Source organism: Podarcis gaigeae (assembly GCF_964106915.1).
Source record: "Podarcis gaigeae genome assembly, chromosome: 5".
NCBI classification, from domain to species: domain Eukaryota; kingdom Metazoa; phylum Chordata; class Lepidosauria; order Squamata; family Lacertidae; genus Podarcis; species Podarcis gaigeae.
In genome coordinates, this window is record NC_139681.1 from 29724128 (window position 1) to 29740116 (window position 15989).

At 40.7% G+C, this 15989-nt stretch overlaps 1 protein-coding gene across 3 annotated transcripts in view; it reads right to left on the bottom strand.

Moving 5' to 3' along the window:
* Positions 1–15989, bottom strand: part of CTNNA3 (catenin alpha 3) — a 540285-nt gene that overhangs the window by 133261 nt on the left and 391035 nt on the right. For all 3 annotated transcript variants that reach the window (XR_014564644.1, XM_083740309.1, XM_083740310.1), the window contains one exon: positions 11389–11589. Coding sequence is in view for 2 of the 3 variants with exons in the window: in XM_083740309.1 (XP_083596435.1) it covers positions 11389–11589 (201 nt within the window). In the remaining variant the exon portion in view is untranslated. The remainder of the gene's footprint in view (positions 1–11388; positions 11590–15989) is intronic.

A 15989-nucleotide genomic window follows, 5' to 3' on the forward strand; every position in this document is an offset into this window, starting at 1 on the left:
CTTTGCATTGAATGGTATTTATTTCTGTGATGCCCTTTTAAAAATGAGGTACAGCTTATCAAATGTGAGCTTCCTTCAGCCTTCAAAAGGTGATTAAATAACTTCTCCTGTCTTGCTTTTTATATCATGCACCAGTTTATATATCCACATGGGATTTTGTTTATAATTTTATTACAAAGAAATGTCACCAATTTGACAGCTTCCCAAGCTCTGGCAATTGAAACCCAGGCTTCATTCCCCTTTCTGTACAGTTCTTAGAATGGATTCTTTATAATTGTCTAAGTATGGCGAGATGCTAGACGATTGTTCATATAACTAATTCATTTCAAATTGTTCTAAATTGCAGTGCAATTTTCATTAATACTGCTCCCAGTTTTAGAAGAGAAATAAAGGATTTATTGCCCTCTGTCATATTTCTCATTGCAATAAAAGTGATACAGTGGGGAGGAAAACAAATAACTGCCGATTCAGAACAGGAAAGTCCAGCCTCTGTGAGGCTGCCATTACCATCTGCCCTGATCACTGGCGGTGAGGGGGGTGGGTGGAGTTGCTATAAAGTGAAGTGGATTTTGTATGTTCTTGATGGGTTTGGGGAAGTGAGATATATGGGTTTGTGTCCAATGTTCTCTGGTAGGATAAGGGCTCTTGTGGTAGCAGACATGTGCTTGAATGTTCAGCAACAGAACAGTCCAAATGCAGCGGTTGATCTCACTGTGCAACAAAGTTACCAGAAATCTGCTTATGCATTCTCTTGTGCAACAATGCTCCACTGGCATAAAACAGTTCACCAGTGGGATGAGTATATCGTTAAGTGACTTAAGCGTAGCACTACATTGGGTGCAACCCTTGATGCTGTTTCAAGACCGTGCAAAATGTACACTTGGAGATATTTACAAAAGCAAAAATCACTTCTTCTCCGTTGCCTTCTTCAGTACGTTTTTGGGCTTTCCTTATGTTATATGGTATATAGAGTAGGTAGATTATGATTCTCACCTTCATCTGTGTTACTTGTATGATGCTGAACTTAGTTCTCACTATAATTTGGAGGCTTTTATTGTCTCACAGAGTGCATTATAGAAATTGAACTCAAGGGAGAGAAATAACTCTTCAGAGAAATTATTCATTTGTTAAATCAGCACAAAGTAGCATATTCTTCTAGCACTCCAGTTTGTTTTCTAAAAACCTGCCCTACTTCCCCAATTAAACATCATATTCTGATTTCTATTCCCCAGTCAGTCTCAAAAGTCAACAGTCTCAATCTATATAGCACTAGCTATTTCCTAACAACTGCTACCATTAGGCTAGTGCCCAGGCTTGACTCAACTGGGATGAATTTAAAACACTACAGGGAAGCAATTCAGAATCAAGAAAACTACTGGGGAAAGATTGTGTTGCTGCTGACCTAATTTAGCTGACTTTATTTCAGAATGGGTAAGGAAAAACAGTCTTACAGCTGAATCCTATGCTATCCTAAGAGCAAGTCTCACTCTTCTCAAGGCGCTTAGGCTCAAGTTAGTATAATGCAGCATTACCAACACTGCAAGCCTAACAACTTCCTAAGTGGTAGATGTATTAGACAATACAGCCAACATATAATCTTGTGGCATCTTACAAATTCACATCATCATGTACATTGAATGACCGGGATCATTCAATTAAAGCTTCAATGTATGTAAATTAAGCATACTGACTGGAACAGAAGTAACTGTTAAAATAGACTTCCAAGCATGTTTACTCAGAAGTAAGTCCAATGAAATTTACTCCCTAGTAAGGTTCATTATAATTGCAGCTAGGGGGAGACTTCAGTTTGCATTTAAAGGCAAAGTTCCCTACTACATACTTTCCAAAACGGTACAAGAACAGAAACACAAGCATCCTTAAAATTCACACGTCTACACATTTTTGAAATGCAGTTCCCCAGCCAAGTAATGAGTACAAAAAAATGCACATTTGGAGAAATATGAACTAAAATGTTGATTAATTTTCATTAGAATTTATTACTTATTAATTTACATACCACTTAAAACCCTTTCTTTACACACCTGTGTACCCTACACACACACACACACACACACACACACACACACACAAATATATAACTTGTGGACATCCAAAGAAACTGAATGTTGGAAGATTCAGGACAGTTAAAACAAAGTACTTCTTTATGCAGTGCATATACGACGGAACTTGCTCCAACAGGGGACAGTGATGCTCAACTTGGATGGCTTTAAAAGAGGAATAGAAAAATGGACGGAGGAGAGGGCTACTGGCCATGATGACTATACTCTGCTTCCACATTTGAGGCAGCAATGCTTCTGAATACTAGTTGCTGAAAACCACAGTTGCAGAGAGTGCTCTTGTGCTTGAATCCTGCTTGCTGGTTTCCCACAGGTTGGCCACTGTGAGAACAGGATGCTAGACTAAATAGCCCACTGGAATGAACCAGCAGGCTCTTCTTATGGTTAACTAAATTTATGTGGGATACATAATCAATTTTGAATATAAAGCATCTCTTCTGGAGTGCAAAATGTCAAGTAAGCTCACCCATCGGCCCATCTTTGCAAACAACCAACAGGATTCACCTTCAAAGTCTGGTGCCTTGTATTCTTTGACTGCTTAAAAGTTACTTAGAGAACAGTTGAGGGCATATGCATTTAATCTACTTAAAAGGTCTGCAATTGAAATTAGTGGGGATGGGGAAAACGAACATTTCCCATCCTTTCTGCTACATGGTCTGGGCTGCTCAAAGGATGTAAATAAAGTTATATAATCCTCCCCGAGTCCCGGGAACAGGAAAGGATACACATTCAATTAGATAAAATACATTAAAAAGAAGTACAACCCTCAGTTCTGGCACAGACTAGGTCTCTGCACAACAGAGGTAAAAGACTGTATAGATTAGGGAGTGAATCTTTGTCCACTGATTCTACAATCATTTAAAACTAATGGACTCAGCATGACCTTTGCTGTAGAATATAATATGCAATAAAATTATGGGGCCTGTGTTGGCGTCTGGAAATAGAAATTTGATAGATAGGCACTATTGTGAAAATATGAGAAGGAAGAACTATGATACATAATTATAATCTGACTGGGTCTCCAAATATAATTATAGCAGGAAACCCATCTCACTCATCCCAAATATATACATGGATGTAGGTGTGCTTTGAAAATGTAGCTTACCATTTAGGAATAGAGGATGAAATGGGGACTAAGTATTATGAAGCTTCAGCTATAAATACTCCCTTTCATGTTAAAGGGAAAATGTTTGGCTTATAAAGGAAGAGTGGCATACCAAGGTCTGGATGAATAACACAGGTAAACATTTGGTCAATTTTTTCTCTAGAAAATAGTACCTCTTTAATGATGTAATACGAAGTCATAATGCTATTTGCTAGTAATATATGGGAAGGGGAAACTTCTCTTTTCTTGTACCCATTTCTGCCATCTTTCTGTGTGACCTTTCAGAGCTGCAAGCTCTAAAGGATCCAGAGTAGTAGATGTGATACAAAGATGGCCTACTACTCTGAAGTGTGAATATAAATTCCTGGTGTACTGAAGATCCCAGGTACTGGCTGTATTTGAATTCATATTTTGGAGCTCTATGCAAATATGACTGAATGAACAATGAAATGTTTTTACATTCTTATAGCAGCTAGTGCAGCAGGTAGAAGGGGGTGAAAGGGTTAATCCAATGAACACTTTGGAGTATTCACTCACTTAATCATTCCAAAAGCAGAAGATTGTCTCTTCACTTGCTCTAACCTGGTCATCTCCTAACACTGTATTTGTATTGCTGTGTGTGTTGGTGCCAGACTCACTTAAATTTCCGAGTCCAGTAAGTGTTAGAATTTAATTAAGGCTTGGGGTGTTGAAACTGGGTGCTAGACCCATGTGTATTAAGTTGTGTGCTAGACACATCTAATCCCCTGGAATATACAAGTGTTAAAAGCTAGGCTAAGATTCCTGGGTTGAGGTAATAGCTTGGGGAATGGGCCATTAAGACAATCAAAGGAACTCAGTGTGAGATGCCAAAAGAGTGGGGCCCCTTTCCCTCAGCAGATAGAGCCAGAACCTAGAGTAATATGACCTATAAGTAAAGCAGGAAGAAGGAGGGACAGAGCAACATTTTGAGAGTACATTTGATGTCTGTTTGGATCTAAGACTGCAGCTATGGGAGAAGCAATACCCTCTTTGGGTGACTGTGCTTTGAACTTCTCAATCATAGGCTCAGGTTGTAGATATGTATAAATAAACCATATATCATAAAGACACTGAAGTCTCCCCTATGCATCATTCCCAAAAGAAAGCACACAAGCGCATCTGGAACCCTTGGAATCTCACACTACTCAGAGATTGTAGTGGCATTCAACAGTATAATTGAATATATTATTTATAATGAGTTAAAAAATGTTTAGATATATTTTCCCCTCAAAAAACGGAAGCATTCCTGTTGGGAATGAGCGGAAATATTAAAAGTTGACCAGAAATTGTTTATGTATGCCACTATGGCAGCTAGAATTTTATTAGCCCCAAAGTGGAAGCAGCAAGAATTACCAACGGTAGGTGAATGGCAGACAAAGATGATGGACCATGCGGAATTGGCAAAGCAGACGGGGAGAATCCGAAACCAGAGCGACCAAGTGTCCCAGGGAGAATGGAGTAAATTTGTTCAATACATAGACAACCATTGTAAACATATAAAGACACTAGCTGGACTGCGATAAAGCTCGCAACGTTTAAAAGAAGAAACTTTCTACTTGTGCTTTAAGTTTTAAATACAGTGGTTCCCCGCAAGACGAACGCCTCGCAAGACGAAAAACCCGCTAGACGAAAGGGTTTTCCGTTTTGGAGGCGCTTCACAAAACGAATTCCCCTATGGGGTTGCTTCGCAAGACGAAAAAAATCTTGCATCCCCCCGCGGGTTTTTTCCCCGCTTTTTTCGCCCTTTTCTTAAGCCGCTAAGCCGCTTATCAGCTGTTCCGCTGATAAGCCGCTTAACAGCTGATCGCTGGAAGCCGCTTGACAGCTGTAGCGCTAATCCGCTAAGCTGTCAATGGGCTTGCTTCACAAGACGAAAAAACCGCTAGATGAAGAGAATCGCGGAACGAATTCTTTTCGTCTAGCGAGGCACCACTGTAACTTAAGATAAATGTAGAATGTAGATGGTCCAAATAAAATGGAGGGAAGTCAAAAGCTCGACAGAGCTAAAATTTGTAAAAGGTGATATGATTTTTTAATACAGTGGTACCTCGGGTTAAGTACTTAATTCGTTCTGGAGGTCCGTTCTTAACCTGAAACTGTTCTTAACCTGAAGCACCACTTTAGCTAATGGGGCCTCCTGCTGCCGCCGCGCCAGCGGAGCACAATTTCTGTTCTCATCTTGAAGCAAAGTTCTTAACCTGAAGCACTATTTCTGGTTTAGCGGAGTCTGTAACCTGAAGCATATGTAACCAGTACCCAGAGCTCCAGTACAACGTAACTGTAACAATTTTCTAAAACTATCCAATCACTGAATGTCACTTTCGATCCCTTATTTACATAACTATCTACAGTATCCCCCTGCTGGCCCAGGGTGAGAACTTCAGTACACAACACAAACCATACATTAAATAGACATATGCTACTGTTTCATTACTCCCCAATTCAGTTACCAGAGACAGCCCCCAGCTATGCCAAATAGCAGGGCTTATGCACTGCTGACAAGAGATACCCAGTTCAATATTCTATTCCCTGTGATCCTGAGGAGCGAGGTGAACCTGAAGAATGACAACTCTCACATTTACAAAATTTAAACATCCTTCCAAAAGGGGAACATAAGGAGAAACTAGTTTACTAAGAATAGGGAACAGGAAATATAATATACAGGACAGCTGTATGCATCAGGAACAGAAAATTGTAACCACCATATGTGGAATAGAGGCAGATTTCACCAAACTCCCAAACACAATTCCTGAGATTCTTTGGAGAATCCCAATAAATTTGCAATGTAAATATGACCTAAATTAATGACAAACCTATTTCTAAGTAATCTCTCATCTTGACTAGAGATTTCCTCTGATGCACATAAGGGGATTAGGTTGCTCTATGAAAATATTTGTTATTGATGCAGGGCCTACAATCTGTCCTCCATTAGTGATGGACAAAAGTGTTTTCAACAGTGAACAAACCAATAAAAAATATGTCAGAAAAAGTGATCAACTAATGTAATATATTTTAGATTTAATAATATGTTAGGCATGAATGCCACAGAATACTACTGTGTATTAAAAAATTGAAATGACTACATGCTCAGTAAAACTTTTTTTCAGAGGTAGGCAAGCTTTATGGAGGCAACGGAAAAGGCAGACATGCTTTGTTAAGGCAGGTAATTTAATTCCATTTTTTGTCATGGAGCTTTCCTTGCCCTAGCCAACAAATAATTTTCAGCACAAGGAAAAAACAAAATTGACTAGGCTCTTTGCAGTGCAATCCTATACATTCCTACACAAAGGTAAGTCCCATTTAGCTCCATGAATCATCACAACATCAACAGGCTGTAATCCTGTTTACCCTCACTTGGGAGTTAAGTCCAATGATCACAAAGAGCCTTACTTCTGAGGAAACATGCATAGGATTGGGCAGAATGTCAAATTCAGAAACGGAGAACACAGAAAATATTTTCTTCTCTAAACTCGGCAGGATTAAGGGACAAATATATACAGGATTTATCTATAAACCTATTAAATCACCACTCAGCCCTGTAGGTGAAACCTCTGCCCTGCCTCTGAGGACACATCTTTTCTTATCCACAGTCATTCAGTTGAGCCTTTCTCTAACTTTAATGGGGAGCTGTATTTTACAGCAAATTTGTGACTCTTCAGATCAATGGTTATGGATGATTTGCAATTCAAGGGCTATTAAAGTAAGCTTTTCCTTTAAAATAAATCAGTGTGCTTCGACTCAGATGTTGAGCCTACAAATATAAGCATGAAGTTTGCGCTAAGTTAATTGGCATATTTATACATCTAAAGATACTCAGCAATTTGAATCTTCTGTGTAGAACACAGCACAATGGACCAAAATCAAACCAGAAGTTAGCAATACAAACTATGATAAGTAAGCAACACCAAATGGTGGCTCATTTATTTATTTCATACACCACTTGACTGTTAAAAAGAAAACCCTCAAACTGGTTTGCAAAAGATAAAACAGTAAAATCAAACACCTAATGACCACTTCCAATGGCTTCATGTAGATATTAAAAAGGAGTGGAGATAAACAGTCCCCAGCAGCACCCTTGGCCTGAACCCCTGGCCTACCTAGCAGCAAGTCAGTATGCCAAGTTCCCAGTCCAGGGCCAATCCACATGTCCAAAGTCAAAAACCAAAGAACAGTCCCACAGAGATCCTGCAGGATCCGAGCCATGGCCCAACCATGGGCAGCTGAGCAGACACAACACCTCAGCTCTGCTTCCCTTTTGTACTTTGCCTGCTGACTGCAGCATCTGGGCTTGACGAGGCAGATGACCCTCACCTGCTCCAAGCCTACTCCAGTTGAGAAATCACAACCCAGAGCTAATAAGTCCCACCTGGTCACCTAGGGAGCTGGGCTGTGGGCCCTTGACTGCCTCTGCCTCCTGGAATTATTCCCTACACCTCAGAGCCCACCATGTTCATGGAGACAGGGACCCCTCTGGCTCTGGGTCCTATGCTCTGACCCCAATCCCCTCGTCATCCTCCGTCATCCTGTGAGTACTTCCTACACCAACCTCTCCTGCCCCATTCCCAGCTTGCCCCAGTGTGTCCCTGTCCTGGCTACACCCCTTGCCAGGATCCTCTTCTTCCTGCTCATAGTTCTGCCAGTTCACAACAATCCTATAACATAGCTGCCAGGGGGCTGAAAGGCACTCTTCCAATGCTACTCAGTCCCAAAGGTGGGATTGGAACCACTGTAATATAGTCTGCTCTCTGCTCAGGGATACGGGCCACTTATGAAGCCAAGCTGACACATCCAGCTGTAGCTATGGATTCCCAGGGGTGATGAGGCAGCAACGCTTCTCTTCTCACCTCCAAGGTATGGCCTGGGAAAGGGGGTAAGCTGGATAGCCATGCCTGTTTTCCACAGGCAGGGGTGTGTTGTCCAATGGTTACAGCTGTAGTTCAAGTGAGTTCTCCCTTTATAGCTAACTCGCTCTGCTGATCTCATTATGTTCACCGAATAAAAGTGGCCCAGTTCAACCCCAGCCTGTGTGTTTGTCTCTTTATTCAGTCATCAGAGAGCAAATTGTTCCCTAATCTTTAACTGCTGTATTTTCTGACAGGCAGTAAAATTTAAAAAGGGCGTTCTAACAGTAGATTATGTTACGTTTTCAGATACTGCACAGTTGAAGAATGCCCTTCCTTTCCCATGTTGTTGCTCTTCTCTCAAAATAAATGATAGTGCCAGACATGACAAATGCCATGTAGTGGAAGGCTGAGAATGGTCAATGAGTTCATATATATGCTCCCACATTTCAGCATCAGTGGATGACACTGGAATCTAACTAATGGAATTAGTTAGATTAGTTAGGGAGAAAAAGTATTTAGTTAGGGAGAAAAAGTATTTCTATCCACTTTGTCCTCACCATTCATTCATTCATTCATTCATTCATTCATTCATTTATTTATTTATTTATTTCATTCATTCATTCATTCATTCATTCATTCTCTCTCAAGTATGGCCCCCTCACTTTTTTTTCTAAACTAAGAACCCAAACCCTTTCTTCATAGGGGAGTTGCCCCAGTCTTGTGAACATTTGGTTATACATTTTTTGCAGATTTTGAGATGGGGAGACCAGAACTTTACACAGAATATACAGTGGTACCTCGCAAGACGAAAAACGCGCAAGACGAAAGGGTTTTTCGTTTTTTGTGTTGCTTCACAAGACGATTTTCCCTATGGGCTTGCTTCGCAAGACGAAAACATCTTGCGAGTTTGCTTCCTTTTTCTTAAAGCCGTTAATACCCAGCGAATCCACGCTCCGCAAGACGGAAAAATCGCTAGACGACACAACTCGCAGAACGAATTAATTTCGTCTTGCGAGGCACCACTGTACAGCTGTATAATAGCATTACAATATTGGCAGTTTTATTTTCACTGCCATTTGTAATGATCCCCCAACATAAAATTTGGTGTTAAGTTGCTGTCTTTGCAGCTACTGCATTCCACGATATGGAAAGGGACAGGAAAATAAAACTGCCAGTATTGGGCTGCCATTATGCAACTCTATGGTGCAATGACACTTGGAGTACCAGGCACTATTCTTGATTAGTAAAAACCACTACTGGAACCCTCAACCCAGATAGGGACTATGGTACTGAGAGAGCTCTTATTAAAACCTTTTATTCTACAGCTTTTCCCAGTGCTACTATTTGCTCCTAAGGGACAATTTTCAGAGTGGTTGCAATAAGGCAATGATCTCTGGCTGAAGAGGGTAACCACCTGTGAGGCAGAAGCTGCTGATGTAACAGCAAAACGTAGGCCCTCTTGGAAAAGAAATGGATTCAGTGATGCACATTTGGACAAGCTGCTTCTAAATATTTGATTAGTTTCTGCATGGAAAAACTAGCTGTATCATTGCTTGCTGGGTCTAGCTTTTTAGAGCCAGTTGTATTTTGCTTTCAGTATGCTTTTCCTTTGGTGGGGTATCTTTTAGGATTTCATATTTATTTACAACATATGGTCCAAAAGTCATGAACCATTTATAATAATGTTTCTTATGAATTTTAGTTCAATAATTTAAGGGTGCTGGATTCAGATGTTAAAAACTCAGTGTGTAACACATTAGTGAAGTATGCCAAATTTTTTTGCAACCAAAAGCCTCTTATTTGTGGCTGCCTTTTGCTATATATGGATTTAGACTCTGGTACATTACTGTCATAGATGTGCAATGGAACAGCAGTCAGTGCCAATTCAAAGTGTCTTTGAACCAAGTTACAATGAGGAAGGGTTGAAGTTTACACAAAAGCCAAGCTTTTTCTATCATTTCCAGTCATTCCATTCAAGAAATAATGAGAAAACTGTGTTGTGCCACAAGATTTCTCACCTATTCCTTCCTGAGGAATGTCACAAAAGAATGAATAGAGGGAGGAACAGGAGAAAGAGAAGCAACTGGGGATGCTTCAGGAATTAGTTTTTTGTTAATTCTGATATGAGCTGTTCAGATCCACACTTCACAAACTTATGTCTGGACTGGAATATAGTCATGCTTTGGATTTCATACTTTTCCAAATCTAAGCATTTCTTTGCACAAAAGATACTCAGTTTGAATATTTCTTTAAAAAAATACATTTAGGAATGTGTATTTTGGGAGACTATGCATATTTGAATACAAAATTCACGCAGTGGGATTTGTGCTCCCTTGCTCTATGTGACCTAAACATAGGTGGTAGCATCAAAAAGAAAGATCTAGGATGGGTTCCACAGGACTACAAGCCTACTTTGCAGGGTTGGCTAGGGAACCGCTCTAATGTCACAATACTCAAGCACTCTGGCAACTTGATTCTGTGCTTCCCTGCACTGAGGCAGCAGTAGCAGGCCATAACATCTACCCTAAGCAACCCAGCTATGGAACTTTACTGTGCAGAAGCAGGCAATAGCACCACATGTCAGGAATTTAGCCTACACTCAAGTAGGACCCTGGCAGAGACACATGCTCGACTGGCATGTTCCCTCCCTCCTGGTTGATTGTTCGGGAGCTTCATAAGCTTTCTTCAGCCCAAACATCACAGTGACCAATGCCAACTGACACAGGCACACTTAGCGATCCGCAGAGTTTGCGCAACTTGCGTAACAGACCTCAGCAACTCAGCATTTTGGCTAATCTACTTTATTTACATATAAACACACATGGAGCACTGCAACATAGCTCCCTCTCTCTCTAGCATCAGACAGCAAAGAGAAAAAGATCAAAGGACAATAATCCCACTTCGTGGAACATAGTAACACAAACATCCTGTCTCCGTCACTTCCTACTCTGTGGAGTCAAAACACATACCGTCATGTGAAAGACAACAATCCCATGACTGCAATCATGGAGCAGGAATTCTAACACCACACTCCAAAAGCACTTGCTAAATTGACAGGTCAAATTGGGTCAAGCATCCAAAGCATTACTTGATTGGAGCTGTAACAGAGACACTTCTTTCCATTATGATAGGTCTATACAAAGAAGAGCATGCCCCGCACTCCAGAATGTAAAAATCTGGGTGTCATAAGGAGGAAAACTAAGCTCTGGCAGGATGGAAGCTAAATAAATTTGGGCTGGACCTTACCCTTAAAAAACAAAAACCCTTCGGTTGCTGGTGTTTGACTTTTCTCTACAAAAATTCAACACAAATCAAAACCTAGGATAGAATGGATACATACCAGCATTTGTAAGATACTGCACATTTCGCATCACTCCTTCAGTGTAGGCCCCAGCCTCGTAACTGTCCATCTCACCAGAAACAATATGTGCCACTCTAGCCACACGCCCTCGGATGGCGCCAGCTGCACGATCTAAATCATCGGCATCCTGTTCTCTTAGGGCAATGATGCATTTGTTTACATCCTCAAGGATATGACTTTCTGTGTGAAAGAGAAACAGCAAAACATGATTATATAGACCAAGCTATCACTGAGGATATATGAAATTAATCAAACCAGTCCACTGGCATGCAGGCTGGTCCAAACAGCCTTTAGCTAACTCTGCATAAAATGTTCATGAACACCTGAAGCATCACATATTTTCCATCTTTTCTCACACCTTTTTGAGGGGGCGTGTCTTTTAAAGCTTCCTTCCGTTTATTTCATTTTAATATTTTTGTTTGTTTGTTTCATTACATTTTTATCTGACTTCTCTCCCCTTCTCTCAGCAGTTCTGTGAAGTAGTTTGGGCTAAAAGAAAGTGACTGGCCTGGGCCATCTAGTCAGCTTCACAGCTGAGTGAAGGCTTGAGTCTGAATATCCCCCACTTGAGATTAGTTTCACGTGCCTCTTGACTTTTTAAGGTTAGCCCATGACATGATGGTATCTGAGGCAGAAAGATAATGTACATTCTCCCCCCTCCTTGTTAAACAAAAACAGAATAACAGTTGACAATATTAATGGCATCCAACAATCATCTCTATTTATGCTCCATCACTTCAGACCAAAATGTCAAACTTCATCCCACATACTAAATTTACAACTTCCAACAGAGACTATAGATCATTTTTCTTGCATCTAGCCATTGTCATGTAAATAACAAATATTAAATTTAAATGTTCAAATAATAGGATGAGAAGAATCATGTTGATGCCTAACTTGCTCTAAAGCACATCTAATCTCTGGAAAGGAAAGCAGAGCTATAAATAATAATAATAATAATAATAATAATAATAATAATAATAATAATAATTTATTATTTGTACCCCGCCCATCTGGCTGGGTTTCCCCAGCTACTCTGGGCAGCTTCCATAGAAACCAAAAATACACTAAAATATCACAGATTAAAAACTTCCCTGAGCAAAGCAACAGGACCCCCTTACAAATGGAAAAGTGACCCCTTAATACTGTTGGGAAGCTGCCAGGGAGATAAAGCACATCATGGCCCCCACGTCGCCTCTGGACGATCCATCGATCTCCCGTAGTATCAGCAATTAGCGACACAAGCTCCAGAAATAGCTTGCCACATTCCAGAGCTGATGCACGCTCTATCAGCAGAATTCACACAGCGAAAGATGCACGCAGGAGAGCATTATTTAGGAGTTTATTCAGCGTTGGTCAGAACAAAAGAAAAACATGCCTGTCTGCTTGCATGTTCAGGCACAGACAGAGAGAAACGAAAGCAAAGACACAACAGAAACATCCTGTGAACAGGAAATACGCAGGCTGTGACACAAACATCCTGCTCCCTTTTAAGGTGGAACAGAAATATCCTAACATCCTAACAAGGGAAGACTTAGGAAAATTGCATTGAGCCACCAAGATCTCATGGGGTGGGGCATTCCTTGACACTTCCCCTTTGTTACTGAAGTGGGGCTGGGGATCATGTGGGTCTCATACACTGTCAGTGTGAAGGTACTTCTTGTATCTTCCCCTGATACAAAGATAAATGCTGTTTCTAATATTTCTACAACAGCCAAAAATGGAGAGGAAAAGGGATGTCTTTACTAAAATTAGTGTCTATTAATAAGGAAATTGCCAGAACCAAGGGACCTATTTGACTTATTTTAGGAGTGCAGCTAATGACTACTCTGGTTCACAGACTTAAATCTATCCTCCCAGAGATGAGAAAAACAGTAAGGAATATTGGATAAGAATGCAAAGAAAATATATTCTACATAGAAAGAGCATAAGAAAGCAAAATTCTGTAATCATTAGCATTCATATAGCATTTCTGAAGCATATCATATACATTTCCCTCAGCAATCTGTACAAGGAAGGTCTACAGTGCCGAAAGAGGGCTGAAGATGAGATTTGAACTAGGTACCTCGTAAGGCTACCTGGCTCAGATTTACTCAGATCTGATGGGAGGCTCCACTTAACAGTTAAGTAGCAACATTTTGCACTGGCTGCATCTTCAAGGGTATCCCTACATAGATTCATGCATTCATTTAATCTGGAAGTTAAGCCTTCCAAACCTTATGCCTTAACTGAACCACTTGAACAGCAGAAACCTCTCTATTCTTATTCAGACATTGGTGAGAAAGGATTGTTACAATGCCTACCACCCCATTTATAGCTGGGTGGGTATATTTGCCACATGACATTATGGCCTGAGAGTGATTAGCCCAATGAGGAGAGGTGGTGACAGGCTACTAAGCCTGCTCTGACCCAGACTCTTCCCTCTTCTTTATTCAGCAACCACCCTCCCTCCCTTTTGCAGCATGGACCTACAGACTAGTTCGTTTTCCAGGGGCTGAGTAGGATTTTTTGGGGGGAGACCCTAATTGGCTCTGGGTCTCCTCTTTTTTGCCTACTCCACACTGCTGGGTGATGTTTGTTGGTGTTCCATCAATTTGGCTAATTGGCATGTAGTCCAGGCAAGTGAGATGATTTCAGAAAGAATGGAACACTTACCCGAATCAGTGTTGGGTTGTGGGCATCCCTTAGTCATTGTTGTCAGGCATGGCCTGCATGAGCTGGGGGTCCCTTTGGCAAGATGGACACATCGGGGTGAACATTGGCCAATGGGGCCACAATGTGCCTGTCGGGCTCTTACACCCAAGGTCCACGCAGCAGGGAGGGAGGAATCTTAGGAAACCTTGTAGCGTGCACACAGTGTGCAGCTGTTAACTTGCCCATGTGATGGGGGTAATTTTTATTAATGAACACCTGCCCGGACTTGATTTGGTTACATTGGTTGAATCTGACTAGTTAAAATTTATTTTGCAGATCCTCAAGTTGTTATATTTAATAAATACAACCTATTTATCCACATTTGGTCATCTTGACTCATCTTCCTGGTGTGCTGGCAACTGGATATACATGCAAATCACGAGAGGTTTCTTAAAGTTGTCCAAGCACTTGGTAAACTACTACATGCACCTGGCAATCTTCTTGACAATTAGAGGGAGAAAGACCAAAAAATGGTAGCTAAACAACTTTTTCAAGGTCACTTGAAGTGACACCTTAAAAGTAAAGATGAAGTTTTGCATCTCTCCTGATAATGTTGTTACAAGTTTTCCATCAATAGCTAGGGGGCCCCAGTTAATTCACCAGCTTTTATAGGATGACTAAATTCACTTTGAAACAAATAGATGAACACTTAAATTTTAGGCTCCCCCCCCCCTTGTTCCATTAGCATTATATGACTGCAGACATCTCTGCAATGTTTTTACTTCTTGTGCAATGTGAATAACAGAGTGAACATCACATCAGATTATACATTGCTAAGTGCTATCCATTTCAGAGATGCCAATAAAATATTGTCAGAGGATAATGGCCATCTGCTGCTCCTACATAATTGCTCAGGTGAAGACACTGGCTTTGTGGAAATATTCTATTGTAACTGCTTTATATCTGCAATACCAAACCCTGACATAAATGTGATGTCTGCCCGTGGCGGTGAAATTTGTCCTCTGTGTCTTTGTTGGATAGCAAGTGCAGACTGACATTAAGGTTGCAATTCACAAGTCATTTAAAGCAGCAAACTTGCACCTAATCCAGGTTTGGGGCCAAGCTACACATTACACTTAACTGAATGTAGTGTACCCGATAACTTTCAGCCTTTTTTGCTTTAATAGTTTCTTCAGGAGGGGTCAGGGAGACTAGGGAAACAGTAAGGAAGGGGCACTGCACTGGTTTCCTGTTCTAACTGATCCACTAAGTGATCACCCACAGATTTAATCATTATACAATATGGAGAGCAGGAGTGCAGAGACTGATGTTTTGGATTCAGACTGGGCCATTGGTACCCATATATGAATCTACATCTCAAGATGCAGAGAACCTGCAAGCAGCAGATAGTGCTCTGTTGACCATGAGATAATGATGCTCAGACACTCAATATTTATACTTGAGCTGGGCCAATCAAGAGGATTCTACCAATTGTAGGGAATGATGCTGCATGGCTTTATTCCCCTTTGAACCTGGATATTTTTGTGAGGCTGGAGCACACATAGTCCAAGGTAGCTCACCAAGCTAGGTGTCAGCTCGAATCCCTGGCAGATACAGAATTTTTTAAGGTGGTACCTGCTGAAAAGTGATGTGTGAAAATGCTTGTTGAGCAACATTTGAAATTATGATGGTAAAATAAAATATATTTGTTGCTAAACTGGAAAAAGTATGCCAGCAAAAATTTAAGGCTTCTTGTTAATATATAGTCTGAAGTTCAAGATGTAAACAAGAGACATCTGAGGGAAATAAGAAGAGACCAGCTGGCTCATCAGTATATTCTTCAGTATATTCTTTGTGCTAACCCTCTCCTGTCACAGCATATAATCAAACTTCCTTGAGCAAATTCAATATCATTGCCTGGGAGGACATTCCTTGCTTTTAAGTAC